At 44.1% G+C, this 15,593-nt stretch overlaps 1 protein-coding gene across 5 annotated transcripts in view; it reads right to left on the bottom strand.

Moving 5' to 3' along the window:
- The window catches only part of USP34 (ubiquitin specific peptidase 34), a 240,088-nt gene that overhangs the window by 168,447 nt on the left and 56,048 nt on the right, over positions 1-15,593 (bottom strand). For all 5 annotated transcript variants that reach the window (XM_068232384.1, XM_068232385.1, XM_068232387.1 and 2 more), the window contains exons 2-3: positions 8,335-8,422; positions 5,725-6,169 (exon numbers count right to left, since the gene is read on the bottom strand). In XM_068232384.1, coding sequence (XP_068088485.1) covers positions 5,725-6,169; positions 8,335-8,422 — 533 coding nt within the window. The remainder of the gene's footprint in view (positions 1-5,724; positions 6,170-8,334; positions 8,423-15,593) is intronic.

The raw sequence follows: 15,593 nt of genomic DNA, 5'->3' as shown, positions 1-15,593 counted from the left end.
TATGGAGTTCCACCTCAAGAAAGAGAAAGAAATATGTCCGTCTATGTCAAACCAGCAACTCTGGTGTAGTACAGTATATGGTTGACCGCAGCACAAGTCTATGGAGCTAAACGTTTCTGCTCTTGCGACAGTTAAAGGATACCTGAAGTGACATGTGACATGAGGAGATAGACATGTGTATGTACAGTGCCTAGCACACAAATAACTATGCTGTGTTCCTTTTTTTCTTTCTCTGTCTAAAGAGTTAAATATCAGGTATCTAAGTGGCTAACTTAGTCCTGATTCAAACAGGAAGTGACTACAGTGACCCTCACTGATAAAAAAAAATTCAAACTATAAAAACACTTTTCCTAGCAGAAAATAGCTTCTGAGAGCAAGAAAGATAAAAAGGGGAATTTCTCATCAGTGAGGGTCACACTGTAGTCACTTCCTGCCTGAGTCAGAACTGAGTCAACATACCTGATATTTAACTCTTTCAGGCAGAGAAAGAAAAAAAATGAACACAGCATAGTTATTTGTGTGCTAGGCACCGTACACACACATCTATCTCATTATGTCACGTGTCACTTCGGGTATCCTTTAAAAATCCCGGGATCCACTATTAGGCAGTCAGTTTATTTGGCTCACCTGCTCTGCAGGATTATTATATGTGTCTAGCATTTTTAAAGAAATAAAGTGAAGCAACCAGAGCTGCAAAGCAGAGTGAAGCAGACAGGTGTGACCTCACTCATCAAGATTATCAGAGAAAATATGAAGAGGGCCTTCAGGCAGCCATGTATCTGTCACACATCTTTACTTATAGCATATGGTGGCAAGTGGAGTCATTCTTTAACAGTAGTAGTGTGGAAAGTTCATATTTAACAGTAGCAGTTTTGGATAAAAGTTTAACTGGACCTGTAAATTTGCAACTGTTACAAATATGTGTGCGACTACCCATCAGAAGACAAGGCTACTGTAACAATAATACACAGATGCTTCCATTTTAAGCCCTGTACACATGCATTGTTCTCTTCACTTATTCTGCCCACTGTGTGACGTCACACCCACTGCAAAGGAGCAAAATGTCGCTAGCCTGCAGGCTGACAAGGCATCTGTCAGCCCACGTCGGCCGAGGGATTGGTAACAGATTCCCAAAGGGCAACATGCCTTGTACGTGTGTAAGAGGCTTTATTTTCCATACATTGTAGGTTTTACTATTAAGAGGTTTGCTTGAGGCGGCTATTGTTACCACTGGAGAACAAGCATTTTTAGAAGGTGGTGATTTTGATCATCTAAATCACTCACCTGAATTGTATAAAATTAGGTGTTATTTTCCTTTGGCTCATCTGATCTGCATACTTGTTCCAGTAGAGTAAGTCAAAGTTCTGCAGTCATATAATCAACAATAGGGATGAGCGTTACAAAACCAAACGCTAATCCGTATAATTCGGAACAGATGACTAGGCAGGAGGGGTAACTCACCCTTGACGCCGGCTCCGTGTGCTGCCCTTCATGTTACGTTCCAAACTCTCTAGCTACTTCCTCCTGACTGTGAAGGACAACCTACCGAGAGCAGGAACACACCACAGAGGGCAGCACACTGCGGCAGTCTCAATGGCAAGTTAAAACTCCCCTGCTGTGGTCCTCTGTGCTTGAAATTCATGTTTTGTTCAGACTCCAGCCTTGAGGGTCATTGCCAATGTTTAAGATGGACTGAGGAATGTGCGATTTATCAAGTAGAACACATTTCCTGATTTAGACCTCGGCCCCCAAAGACAGGAGTTGGACAGCCCCGCCCTAAAACAACCATACACCCAGTGAAGAGGCAACTCACAAATGTTACACTATTGTTCGGACCATAAGACGCTCCGGACCATAAGACGCACCTAGGTTTAGATGCTAAAAACCAGGAGAAAGAAAAATATACTAAATGTGGTGCGCCCATGGTGCAGGTGCCTCTTATGGACCCCCACCAAAAAAAAAAATTGTCCCTCTTCTGGCTTCCTTGTACCTCATATGTCCCCCTAACTCCTCTGTCTCCTCTGTCAAGTGGACAGAGGATACAGAAATGTCCTGTGTCCTCTTGTCCCCGGGTTTTCTGTTTAGCAGTGTCCCTGTGTTGTCTGCCTAGTGTGCCTGTCCCCTCCAGTGTCCGATGTCCGTCCTCACCCCCTCTGTCCACTCCAACGTTGCTTCACCGTCCCCTATAGTGAGTGCCCCCCATCCCCTTCCGTGTCCTCTGCCCGTTACATACAGAATAAATTGTAAAGTGATGGAGTGATGCGCAATAGGCATATGCTTTGTCCGCAACTCTGAAGATATTTGATTGAAGAATAAATAGAGAATTTGTTCATATAAAACCCCGTGTTTCTCGTTGAAGTTTGCTTGTTACTGCATTTTGGGGTGGAACAGAACTATCCATTTTATTGTGTCTATACTGCTTGAATGCAACGTTACTCACTCTGCAGTGGCGGCGGAAGGTTGTGTGTAAAGTACCTTATTGCGGCTCGTTGGATGCAAAGGCTTATTGTTCATTAGTTCTTTACTCATTCGGCCCCGTCATTGGAGCCAGCCTCGTTGGAGAAATTGTCTCTCACTTTGGAGTATTACATATTGGGCCCGACACGTTACATACAGGCTATGGCTTTAAGCATCAGGCTATGGAAGTAGCGCACAGCATTGTAAAAAAAAGATCAGCGAATCAGGCAAAAGGTGCTGCCCCAGACCGACAATCACAGCCCTCCCTGCTGCAGTCTCCCTTTCTAATAACCCGCACTGGTCTTGACAGCAGGACCAGGGGTGCCGTCATTGGGCCAATCCCTGCACTCCCCACTACTAAGGGAGTGCAGCGATTGGCCCCAATGACGGCGCTCTGGTTTCGCCGTCAAGACCAGCGTGGGCCTATTAAGCGAGCGAGAAGGGAGCAGGGATGGCTGTCATTGGCGGTCTGGGCAGCGCCCCCTGCCTGATTCACTGACCTTTTCCGATGCTGTACGGCTACTTTCGTAGCCTAAAGCCGTAGCCTGTATGCAATGTAGGAAAAATGGTAGGTTGTAGCCCCGACGCAGAGAACACTGGAGGGGACAGGGACACTCACTGGAGGGGACTGGGATAGAGACAGACATTGGAGAAGACAGACACTGGAGGGGGCGAGGACAGGACAGTGGACACCGGATGGGACGGGGGGTGGTGGTGGGGGGGGGGGGGACATTGGAGACAAGCCTGAAAATGTAGTATTCGAACTATAAGACGCACTAATTTTTCCCCCCACTTTTGGAGGAGAAAAAGTGCTTCTTATAGTTCGAAAAATACGAAATAGATTGTTTCACAGCAGTGTCTCAGACCATCAACACCAAAAATTCAACAAGTCAAATCTGAATAGTGATTTTGATACAGGGGGACTAAAACACTCACTCAGCCATGATCAGCTAGAACTTCAGAATGTCAGATTACAGTAGAGTCTTGGTTTTCCGGCACAGACAGGGATCAGCTAATGCCAGATAAGTGTGCTTACTGGTTGCTTGAGACTCAATGTTAAAAATAGGCCTAGCCAATAGAGTACTATACCCCATTCTATACAAGTACCATGAACTCTGAAATAAATGGTAAAATACAGTAACTGAAAGTATTTTAACCTTGGGGGAGCCATGGAACACAGTCTTTAAGCCCAGCAGAGCAAACAAACAGCATCAGAAGTTGTTTTTCACCAATGTGATTATGCTGGTTGGTGAGACTGCTGGTTAGTTCAGTTTCAGATAACTAGGAGTCAACTGTACTGAGTGTAGCTACATCAATGCCTCATACAACACAAGAAAAACGTTGTTAAAGACTAACATTCCATGACCTATTGTGATTCAATTGAGAAAAAGACCAATTACATAAAAAGCAAGGTTCGGAAGCATAACAACCTATCCTCGAGAATATGATCAGGTTTATTATAGGATTATAGTTACTGTGAGACTGTGGCCCGTATGCAATTCACTTTTTCTTCTGAGTTTTCTCCAAGGAGATCATGTTTTATATTATTTTTAAAAGAACTTTTCAGCACTTTGTAACGGAGAAAGTACCAAAAAGAAGTTGAAAAAGTACTTTAAAAATTACTTGGTGGTTTAAAAATATCACCTAGGAGAAAACTCAGGAGAAAAAGTGAATTGCATATGGGCCCATGTGTCCAAATACATTTAGGGCTGGTTCAAACTACAATTGATTTGAAAAGTGCTTTGCTAATGCATGTTGTGGGTGATCTTTATAAAATCACTTCGCTCACATACAACATTAGCAAGAGCTTTTCAAATCACTGTCGCTTAGAAGATTACTTACAGTGTGAACCAGACCTAGGATTAAGAATAACCATTGGTGCAAGCATGCATGCACAGCTTTTCCGCATGATTTTTGTAGAAATGTCTTATGACACATGCACATGCATGTGTCCCTTCCAGTTCCGGTGCCGCATGCAAGCTCATTCCTTCATCGTCTGTAGTGTGTTGAAAATGACTGTTATTGCAGCATGTGCAGAAACACAGCAAGTCATATTGTTCAGAGAGGTTTGTCATTTGTTGAAAATAGTTGGTGCACAAAAAAAAAAAAAAAAAAATTGTCTTGGATTGTGTATTTGACTTTAAAGATACCTGTAGCCACCTAAAAGGAAAAAAGTGACAAACTCGCCTAAGAAGAGGGTAGGCTATTTATCGCATAGAGCTTTCCCAGTCCTTTCTGCATTCTTTTGTTCCACAGCACCCTTTGCAGCGATGCAAATTTAATGTCGAAGAAGCCTTCAGGTTTCCTCGGAAGACTTCCAAAGTCCTTGGATCTAAGTGCATGCATTAAATTAAGGCCCCGGGAAATTTGGGTGCAGGGCAAAGCCGAAAACCTCACCCTGAGCGTTTGACCGACACTATAGCCATAATTCATATTACAGCCTATGTTGCCATATGGTGCACCAAAATTTCCTTTGCAGTTTCTGCCTTATCTTATTGTTTTATTCAAAATATTTCCAAAGACACGTGGTGCAGTATGGTGCTCCTCGTCTTCGGAAGTACCTGGAGACTAGAGGATCAGGAAAACAGCAGGCATGTTCAATGTCCGGCCTGGGGGACAAATACAGCCCATCAAGACATTTCTGGTGGCCCCCAAAGCTCTCTACAGTTAATTCCATGAGGCCCGCAGGCCATAGCTGCAGTGCCGCATGCAGGGGCCAGCAGCAGTGATTAGCAGCTGCCACTGTGTTAACTGCAAACAGTATATAGGTTATTTCCCATGGAAATATTTTAGCAAAATGTCACTTAACAGCAATCGGTAAAATTTTTTTAATTTTGCTAGTTCGGACCCTCTAGCACAGGGCTTCCCAACTCTGTCCTCAAGTACCACCAACAGTGCATGTTTTGTGGAAAACCATAGAGGTAGATAATCAGCTCTCCTGAGACACTAATTACCTCACCTGTGAATATTTGTGGCTTTCCAAAAAACATGCACGGTTGGTGGTACTTGAGGAGAGGGTTGGGAAGCCCTGCTCTAGCACTCAAGAACGGCAACATGACCCTTGGCCTAAAAAGTTTGGCCAACCCTGCTCTATGGGATCCAGTATCTTTCCTCTTCTTAGAAGAGCATGTCATTTTTTCTGTTTTAGGTGGCTACAGGTATCTTTTAAGTTAAAGGTCTTTTACGACACAGCGTACTAAAATATAGACTCAAAAAAAATGACAGTAATAAAAAACAGTCACAGTAATAAGTAGTAATTAGAAATACCTCTATTGTGGGATGCGTATTATGCTTGTAAGCCGTGTAGAGAGGAAATTGTATTTGAAAGATTTTTGCCACACACAACAACAGTTTTTCTTTTTCTTCAGTACTCCATAAACTATACAAGTCAGTGCTTTTCAAAGGGTCCTCTTCCGTTACGTTACAAGTTCTTTCACTTTCTAACTGTTTGTCAGGGGCTTTACATGGGTCAGAGCGCCCATCCTCTCCTTCCTCCTCCTCTTCCTCCTCATTTGTCTCCTTCTCCACGTTCAGCAGCTCATCGGATGGGTTGGCCTCATCCTGCCAGTTTGAATTAGGGCTAGTAGTGCAAATTTTCAAAAGCTGGTCCCGCAAGGTTTGGACTTGGCCAATCACTAAGTTAATAAGGGCACATACCACTTGGTTAAAGATCTCCAAATGTTTATACTCCTTAAAGCAGCAAAGACACTGTCTGTAGAGGAAACAGTTAAGGAAAAAAAAAAATCAGTATGAAGAAACAAAGACATGGATCAAATCAAGTGTCACAGAAAGGAAGCCCTTTCGATGTTGAGTGAAGATTACATATTGTAGTCAATTGTCAAGACCCCATGATAACCACTACAAGAGGAGGATCAGGTCACAAATGTTGAGATAAAAATTGTCTTAGTCCATAAATTAACAGCAGCCACTATATTCAGAAATAAGTACATTTAAAAGGGCCAATTAAAGCATAACAGTGAGGGAAAAAGTTCCGAGCTAGATACCAACCTCAGAAGAGGGAAGCTTCTGTATAATCTGCACCAATCCAGTGCAGCGACCCTCAAACCTTTTCAATAAGAGATTGCAGAGTATGTACTTGCGACCGTGCTCCCATCTGTGTACAAATGCAGCCACACTGGATAGGCACAACTACGGCCCACACCTGTACAGTAGCACTGAGCCACTCCTGCACAGCTTTTTCCTGTTACTACGAAGGTGTAGCCCTGTACCTGTGCAGTGCAACCACACTCATACATGGACAGAATCATGGCTGCAAAGAAGGGGGTCCTGGTGACCATTGGTGGAGTGGAAGTAGATCAGAGAAGCCTCTGGAAGATCCAGAGGCTTTCCTCCACTGAGGTAAGTATCCAACTTGGATCTATTCTCCTCCCCCACCCAGGTTTGCTTTAAAGTACCCCTGTACCAAAAAAGAGCTCCCATGGGGTTACTTGCCCAAGGAGGTGAAAGCCTAAGGGTCCTAATGAGACTTCTCCCATCCTCTCTAGCCTCGGGGATCCAGCGCTGGCTCCCCTGAAAATCCCTCCGACAAGCACAGTAATATATACCTACCGCAATGCAGCATCGGCGCATTTGGGGGCTTCCAGCGCTAAATTACCAGGAAGGAACAGGACAGGAGAAGCCTAATTAGGATCCAGAGGCTTACACCTCCTGAGGTAAGTACCCCCCAGGGGCTTTTTCGATTTCCCATCGGGTTGTATTGTGGCCGCTGATGCCTGTGCAATAAATGTACCCCACCACGCAAGCTGTGGGTCAGGAAACGTGCACAAAATAGCATTCTAGGCCCTTAGGCTATGTTGACATGTTTACACTCGCCCTCTGTATGTCAGTTAAAGAAAACCTGAAGGGGAAAAAATAATTATACATACCTGGTGCTTCCTTCAGCCCCCTTTAGGCTCGGCGCTCTCTTGCCGTCTTCCCGGGACGTCAGGATTCTCCACTAGCCACCCCTGTAATTCTGGCAGTTGGGGAGTATTGCTCATGCGAGGACTGGCAGCGCACCCCAACATGCTTCTGTGCCTGGAGGATTCTGAGTCTGCACAGGCGCAGAACGCTCTGGGCAACAGAAGCGTGATGGGGCGTGCAGCCAAACTGCGCCTGCACTGACAGGAGGAATTACCGGGCCGCCTAGCATAGGATCGAAGCAGCCAGGTAAGACGGCGAGGGAGCGACCAGCTTGAAGGGGACTGAAAGAAGCGCCAGGTATGTATCTTTTTTTCTTTTATTGTCTCAGGTACACTTTGAGCCTAGGCATGTGGCCCAGCAGGGCCAGGACCTCGGGCAACACTGCAGGGCCAAACTGTATAGATGCATCGGTAACCTGTTATGTTGTGGTGTACCCAACGGAGTGGCCCACGGGGTGCATCACATGACAGGCATGTGGAGTAGAAAGAACAATGCTCTGTGTAGCAGTTCGGCCAACTTGATCCGCCTGAACAAAGACAAAATATGTTAAAACCGTGTTTCACAAAACTGTCCTCAAGAACCTCCAACACTGCACGTTTTCAGGAAATCCATTCTGGTGGTTAATACTAATTGCAGAGGACGCCTGTGAAACATGCACTACTGAGGAGATTTGAGGACAGGATTGGAAATAAATTCTTTAGCCAATAAATATCAGTCACAGCTTACTTCTTTTCCAATAAAGAACACTTTCTGAGAGCTGCCAAGGGAAGGTGGCACTGCAGCACAGCACTAGCTGCCCCAGGGCAGATTGTAACCGTACTACACACTGATTGGTGGAGGTTCTCTGCAACAAGAGCCATGCCAATCACCAGATAAATCACTCACACAAAAAAAAGTTTTATTTAAGGGGGGGGGGGGGGGGGAAGACATGCAAACCAACTTAGAATAATTTACCTTTGTGTCCAGGAATTAATGTAAGCAAAAATCTTGAGGGCATGTTCTTTTCTGAGTTGTAACTCATCACTGCTGTCAGTGTCAGATACTGAAACAAAGAAATATATAAAGATCACGGCTAAAGCACTGCATATTCTGTATTCATAACCTACAGCAATAGAAAACGGTTTTTATTTATCTTGTGTAAAAACACTCTGATATGGCTTTGCTATGTAGTAAGAAAAATGGTTATACGATTAACCCTCATTCACTAAGTCTTTCATCAGTGACATCCAAAGGCTATTCCTATAACTTACACATTTTTATTTCATATTAAAACTACCCAAGTCTAAAATAATAAGTTCATTATTTACTGCAGCAGTATCAGGGATCTTTTACTCTACATGCGAATCGGATTTCCGACTATTAAAGTAATTTTCTTCCTGTGTTACTAGCAACCAGTGAAAAACGCAAATCAGAATTGCGATTGGCAGTGATAAAGAATCCTCAGACTTGCTGGAAATTCAGAATGACGGGAGTTAAAGGGAACCAGAGATATGATGGTTATATGGCATATTTATTTTATTTATTGTATTTCTAAAGTGCCAACATATTGCGCAGCGCTGGACATTAGTTAAGGTTGCAGGCAATATTTAGGGGTGACATTCAGCAATGAGTCAATAATGGAATGCATGCAAGCCAGATCATGCAGCACAGTAGGAGTACAAGGTAATGCTTAGTCACTGGATGGAAGTATGGAGATTAGGCAAGTCGAGTTCACTCAGATCCATAGGATGAGTGTATGGTAATGGAGGTGCATGAACAGGTAGGAGACATAAGGAGGAGGACCCTGCCCTAAGGCTTGCAATCTAGAGGGAGAGGTGGGGACACGAAAGGTAGGAGGACCAGAGTACAGCTGCAGGTTTAGAGCACCAGTGAAGGGGGTAAGCCAGAGTGAAAAGGTGAGTTCTGAGGGCATTCTTGCCTTGAAGATGATGGAGGGGGAACACCCTATTTGGGGGAGGTAAAGCGTTCCATTGTGTTGGAGCAGCTCTTGAGAAGTCCTGGAGGCGTACATGGGATTGGGTGATGCGGGGGCTGTCAGGTGAAGTTCATTGGAGGAGCGGAGTGAGCGGCTAGGTGTGTACCTCTGAGTGATATCGGAAATGTAGGTTGGGCAAGATTTGTGGAGAGATTTGTAGGCCAGACAGTATCTTGAATCTGGATAGGAAGGCAGTGGAGGGATTCACAGAGGGGAGCCGCCATGGTGGAGCGGATAATTCTGGCTGGTGCATTCATGATGGACTGCAGCAGGGCAATTCGGGCTATAGGGAAACCAGACAAAATGGCATTGCAGTAGTCAAGGTGGGAAATTATGAGGGCATAGATGAGGAGTTTGGTGGTGACAGAGGTCAGCAAAGGGGGGATCTTGCAGATGTTACGGAGGTGGAAGTTGCAGGACTTTGTGAGGTTTTAGATGTGGGGGTGAAGGAGAGTGCGGAGTCCAGGGTGACACCCAGACAGCGGGCTTGAGAGGTAGGGCAAACGGTAGTGTAGTTAACTAACATTATTATTATTATAATTAATTGTATTTATAAAGCGCCAACATATTACGCAGCGCTGAACATTCACATCTTGAAGGGTCAGGAATGGCTGGGGTGGGAAGATCATAAATTCCGTTTTGTCAAGGTTTAGTTTCAGGAACCTGTAAAACAATACCAGTTGCCTGGCAGTCATCCTGATTCTGTCTCTCTAATACTCTCTAATACTTTAGCCATAGACCCTGAACAAGGGTGCAGCAAATCAGGTACTCTGACACAGCTGATGCAGGTTTTACTGGATTAGCCATATGCTTGTTCCAAAGTTTTGAGTTGACACTACTTGTCAGAAAATCAACAGGACAGTCAGGCAACTGGCATGGTTTACAATGAAATAAATATGGCAGCCTCCATAGCCCTCTCACCCCAGGTTCCCTTTAACTGGAGAGTAGCAAGTAGCTCCTTATAAGCCAGTGCTCAGGAGTTCACTCAGAAACCAATGTTGTGACTGAAAGCAAAGAATCCATTAGGCTGGTTTCACAGTGGGACGTTACAGGCGCACGTTAGAGCAGCCTGTAACGCACCCCCACCGCACAGCAATGATAAATCAATGGGCTGTTCACAGTGCCCACGTGTCAAGACAACGTACTGCATGCAGTACTTTATACGCGGCAAAGAGACGTTAGACTGTTTGCACATGCTCAGTACGGGTGTTTTTTTTTATTTTAGGGGCGGAGAGGAGGCGGGGAGAGGCCACTACGTAGTCAGGCACATGGCTACTTATTATTCACTGCACTTGCAGAGTTTACATCCTGGAGCGGCCGCTGATTGGCTGGCGGGACCACGTGATGCGAAGAGCTCCGCTCACGTGGTCTCCGCAGCGCCTCCGACAGAGCAGGCGCCCCAAGAGCTGCTTGTAACGCGGCTCTTGGCAGCGTCCTGCTCCAACACCACCAGGAGTTGCGTTAGGGGCACATTATGCAACCATAACGTCCCCTAAAACGCAACATCCCACTGTGAGACCAGCCTTAATGGAATGAGACGTGGATACTGTGGTCATGTAACTAATCAGTTTAGGCATGTAGGTGCTTTATAACAACTTAAAGTGGACCTGAACTCAAAACTTCCTCCCAGCTCTAAATGCAACAGCATAATAACCTTTAAAGAAACAAACATTTCTTTGTTACAGCTGATCAAAATTCTGCAATAACCCTGCAGTGTGTTTACTTCCTGCTTTCATGGAAGCATATATAGGGTTAACATCCCATGTTTTTAAATTAGCTGCGCTGCTGTGGCAGAGGAGATTCCTGAACTGACAGTTAAGAGATCAAATTACAGTGGTGATTAGTCACAGATGAGGGGGAATTCGACAGGCTAAACTCTCTAAATACATACAGGGTGCATTAGTCTATGGTTTCCTTCTGTCCTGTGCAAGAGTTCAGGTCCACTTTAAATATATTCAACACAGAGAGAATGTCTAAGAAATAATTTCCTTAATACAGGCAGACAAACCGAGAGCCCAATATAGTGTAGTAGGTATTAGCCCGAATGGAAGAAATGAAAGGTAAGTATTATACTTACAAACAAGGGTTACCGCTGAGGCAACCACTGTATAGGCAGGTGGGGAGTATAAACCTGTCCCCACTCAGGATTAAGATGTCGCTCTCTGTGATAGAAGAAAAGGAGGGTACAACACCCTTCCACCAAGGGTGGTTCACTGGATGAATCAATGTACAGAGGCGCCAGTAGGATAAAAGATACTAAAAGGTTTAAAACATCTAGGTGGCGGTGGTGGACCGACCGACCCAAAACAGACACGATGCTGTCAATTAAAGTCAACGAAAATTTATTCACATACTCCAACAAACACTGCGACGCGTTTCACGGGCATAGAACCCGCTTCTTCAGGCATTAAACAATAGGAGTATCTCACTAAAAAATGACAGAGACATAAACCATATCAGGGAACTGTAAACAACATGTTGTACACTTGTAAATGCAGATTTAGATATGTATCAGGGGGAGAAGGTAATGAAAGGGGTAATTGAGTGCATCGTTAATTGTACTGTGTATGGGAGGTGAGAGGGGGAGTACTGTTAGTCAGAACATTGTGGGAAGAAATTACTGGGCAGGGAGAGACAGGAGGAGGCAACACAAATATATCACCAGGTATTATGATATGTGGTAGTGGGGAATGGGGAACAGAGAGGTGTATGATTATGAGCAATAGTACAGTATTCATAGACTAGATAAAACGTAAAAGGAGTAAATTGCTTACCAGCTCTAGGTCCTGATAGGGTTTGGCACCTCTGTGCTCAAAAACCCCGCTCTGGACCTTTAAATAGATCCGTGTCGGTGCAGGAACGATTGGGAAAGCGTGGCTGGAGGGCGTGGACCTGGATGGTAGCCAGGGTAGGGGGCCAATGAGGTGAGCGAGGGGGTGTGGACAAGGGAGCCAGTCCTGTGGAGCGTAATGGGGAAGGGGGCGTGTTTTCGCGGAGGCAGAGCGGTGTGACGATTGAGTCTCACCGCTTGCCTGAAGTACGCATGTGTGAGTGGCTGAATATGCCACGTGTACAGAAAGGCTCTGGGGAGTTGTGGGTATGGAGGGCGCCTGCGCATGAGGCAGGGACCGCCATATTTGTTGGGGGAACAGAGGGCAATGTAAGGGAGGGGAGGCCCGTGGATGAGGGAATGACTGATTGTCAAACCATGTCATTAGATAGGCAAGCGATGTTTAGAGCTTTGAGGGCACGCATTCAAACATAGAATCTTCCTGTATTTTCAAACGAACGTGGGTTTGTTTAACAGATTAGTAATAGTGATGAGACGCTGCCATCTAGTGGCCATTTTAGGTATATATCGTATTAAAGTTATAGAGAAGGTTTGCAAGGGATGAGCTGTTCCAGAAAGGAATTGAAAACGTATCTAATGCTGATAGTGATGTTTGTATGTGTCCTGGTGCTAGGATTGGTATAAATAAACAGATCATAACTTCCATCATGATTCGAGTTGCAATCATGAAAGGAGAAGGATCCAAAGGGGTAAACATTAAAACTATGCAAAGCTCCAAGGATAAATCCGTTGAGGGACTCCTCCCCGTTACTCCGCACCGCCCCAACATACATCTATATATATATATATACACACAGAAGAAGTGATCAAAATATATCGTATGGGGGTAATATACATTCAAGTGTATACGTATTGACACATTTTCGTATATTGTTGGTACATATGAATTCCTTTCATATGAGAATATTCCTATATAACACAATAATAGTAAGACATATATATACACACACATACACATATATATATATATATATATATATATATATATATATACATACATACACACATACATATACATACACATATACACATACATACACACACATACATACACATACACATATACACACACACATATATATACACACACACACATACACACTTATAAAAAGAGGTAAAGTGAGATAATAAAGAAGTAAAAAAACTTAAAAAATGATAACACAAACATGGATGCAATAGATAAAAATTCAACACATATAAACGTAAAAAATTACTAAAAGGAGAGCGCCAGATTAAAAAGAGAAATCAGTTGTACTTGAGGAGTGAACCTAATAAATTTTCTCCAGTACCTCGTTGAGGCCATCTGGAGTTAGTGTTTTCAGTAGTTGTATCCAGTACATTTCTCGTTTTTTGAGGGAGTCAAAGGAATTGGAGTGGTGGTATGGAATTGATTCGATAAAAGTGATACGGAAAAGTGCAGGGTCGCTATTGTGGTGTGTGGAGAAGTGGCGTGAAACGCTGTGTAGGGGGTATTTGTTTTTTATGTTCCTTTTATGTTGTCCCACTCTACTTCTGGCCAATTGGGTGGTTCTGCCCACATACTGTAGCTGACATGGACATGAAATGACATAAATGACGTATTTGGATCCGCAGTTTATTGTACTTTTGATGTTGAATGTTGTATTGGTGACTGTGGAGGAGAATGTGGATGTGTTGAGGACGAATTGGCATGCTAGACATCTCTGATGAAGGCATGGGGCACTTCCTGGGGTTGGGATGGTTTGGGGATTTATGTTATCTATAGGTGGCTGTCGCAGCCTGCTGGGAGCCAGAAGGCTGCGAAGGTTCGGGGCGCGTCTATATGTAATCTCTGGTTTTGTGGGTAAGGTGGGTCGTAGGTGGGGGTCCTGAAGAAGGATCTCCCATCTGTTGTTGAGAATGTTGCGGATGGACTGGTGTTGGTGGCTGTATGTGGTAATGAATCGGGGTGTGTTGTCTGTAATAGTCTCGGGATATCGTGTGGATGGTGTCGGGATTTTGGCTTTATGGTACGCATCCTGTAGGAGTTTTTTGGGGTATTTTCGGTCTGTGAATTTAGTTGTCAAAACTTTTGATTGTATGTTGTATTGTTGTATGTCTGTACAATTGCGGTGTATTCTCTTGTATTGACTGTAAGGGATGTTCTTAGTCCAAGGGCGGTGGTGGAAACTGTGGTAATGTATGTAATTGTTGGCGTCAACGGGTTTAAAAAAGGTTTTGGTTTTGATAAGGTGTTGGTCTGTGTATAGGACAAGGTCCAAAAATTCGATAGAAGTAGGGTCATGATGAGAAGTGAATTGCAGGCCTGCTGGGTTACTGTTGAGGTAATTTAGAAAGGAGGGAATAGTAGTGGGGGAGCCTTTCCATATAAAGATCAGATCATCTATGTATCTTTTGTAAAAGATAATATTGCTAGAGAAGGGGTTATCTGAATATAGTTTGATGTGTTCTAGGAGCCCCATGGCCAGGTTAGCATAAGAAGGGGAGAACGAGCTTCCCATGGAAACTCCGCTGACTTGGTGGTAGGTCGAATCTTGAAATGTGAAGAAATTGTTATTAAGGATGAATTCGGTGCATTGTACTAAGAAGGATTGTTGTAGAAATGGCATGGCTGTGTTGGATTTGAGGTAATGTTGTAAGGCTGTAAGGCCAAAGTGGTGTGGAATATTTGTATACAGGGAGGTGACATCGCAGGTGAGCCAGATGTAGTCGTCCTGCCATGGTGTGGAATGTAGAAATTGGATGAGGTGTTGTGAGTCTTTCAGGAAGGATGGTAAGGCCTGGACATGGGGTTGGAGGTGTGTATCAATGAATCGGGACAGATTGCTTGTTGCTGAATCAATACCTGAAATAATAGGTCTACCAGGTGGTTTGAGAATGCTCTTATGAATTTTGGGTAAATAATAGAAAAATGGAGTTTTTGGGTGATGGTTGATGATGAAATTCCTTTCGTTTTTGGTAATAATGTTATTAAGAAGTGCTTCATTGATGAAATTTTTAAGGGTTTTATTGATTTCGGGTGTGGGGTCTGTGTTCATTAGTTTATAATGTTTGGGGTTGTTTAATAGTCTCAGGGATTCCTCAAGGTAGTCGACTTTATCAAGGATGACTATCCCTCCCCCCTTGTCCGCTGGTTTAATAACAATGTTTGTGTTGCTTCGCAGGGTTTTGAGGGCCGATCTTTCTGACGATGTTAAGTTAGAGGTGGGGAGGGTGTCAGGGATGGTGAGTTCTTGTAGATCTTTTAACACCAGAGAATAAAAGGTGTCTATGAAGTTGCCCTTGGAGGCAGTGGGGTAGAATCGTGAACGGCCTTTGAGTTTTGTGTTGATGAATTTTTCGGTCTCTATTTCAGCTGTAGGAACGGAAACAATGGGGATTGAATCATTGCAGGTGAGGATAAGACTG

The sequence above is a fragment of the Hyperolius riggenbachi genome, chromosome 4, assembly GCF_040937935.1.
Source record: "Hyperolius riggenbachi isolate aHypRig1 chromosome 4, aHypRig1.pri, whole genome shotgun sequence".
NCBI lineage: Eukaryota > Metazoa > Chordata > Amphibia > Anura > Hyperoliidae > Hyperolius > Hyperolius riggenbachi.
This window is presented reverse-complemented; position numbering and strand designations above follow the sequence as displayed.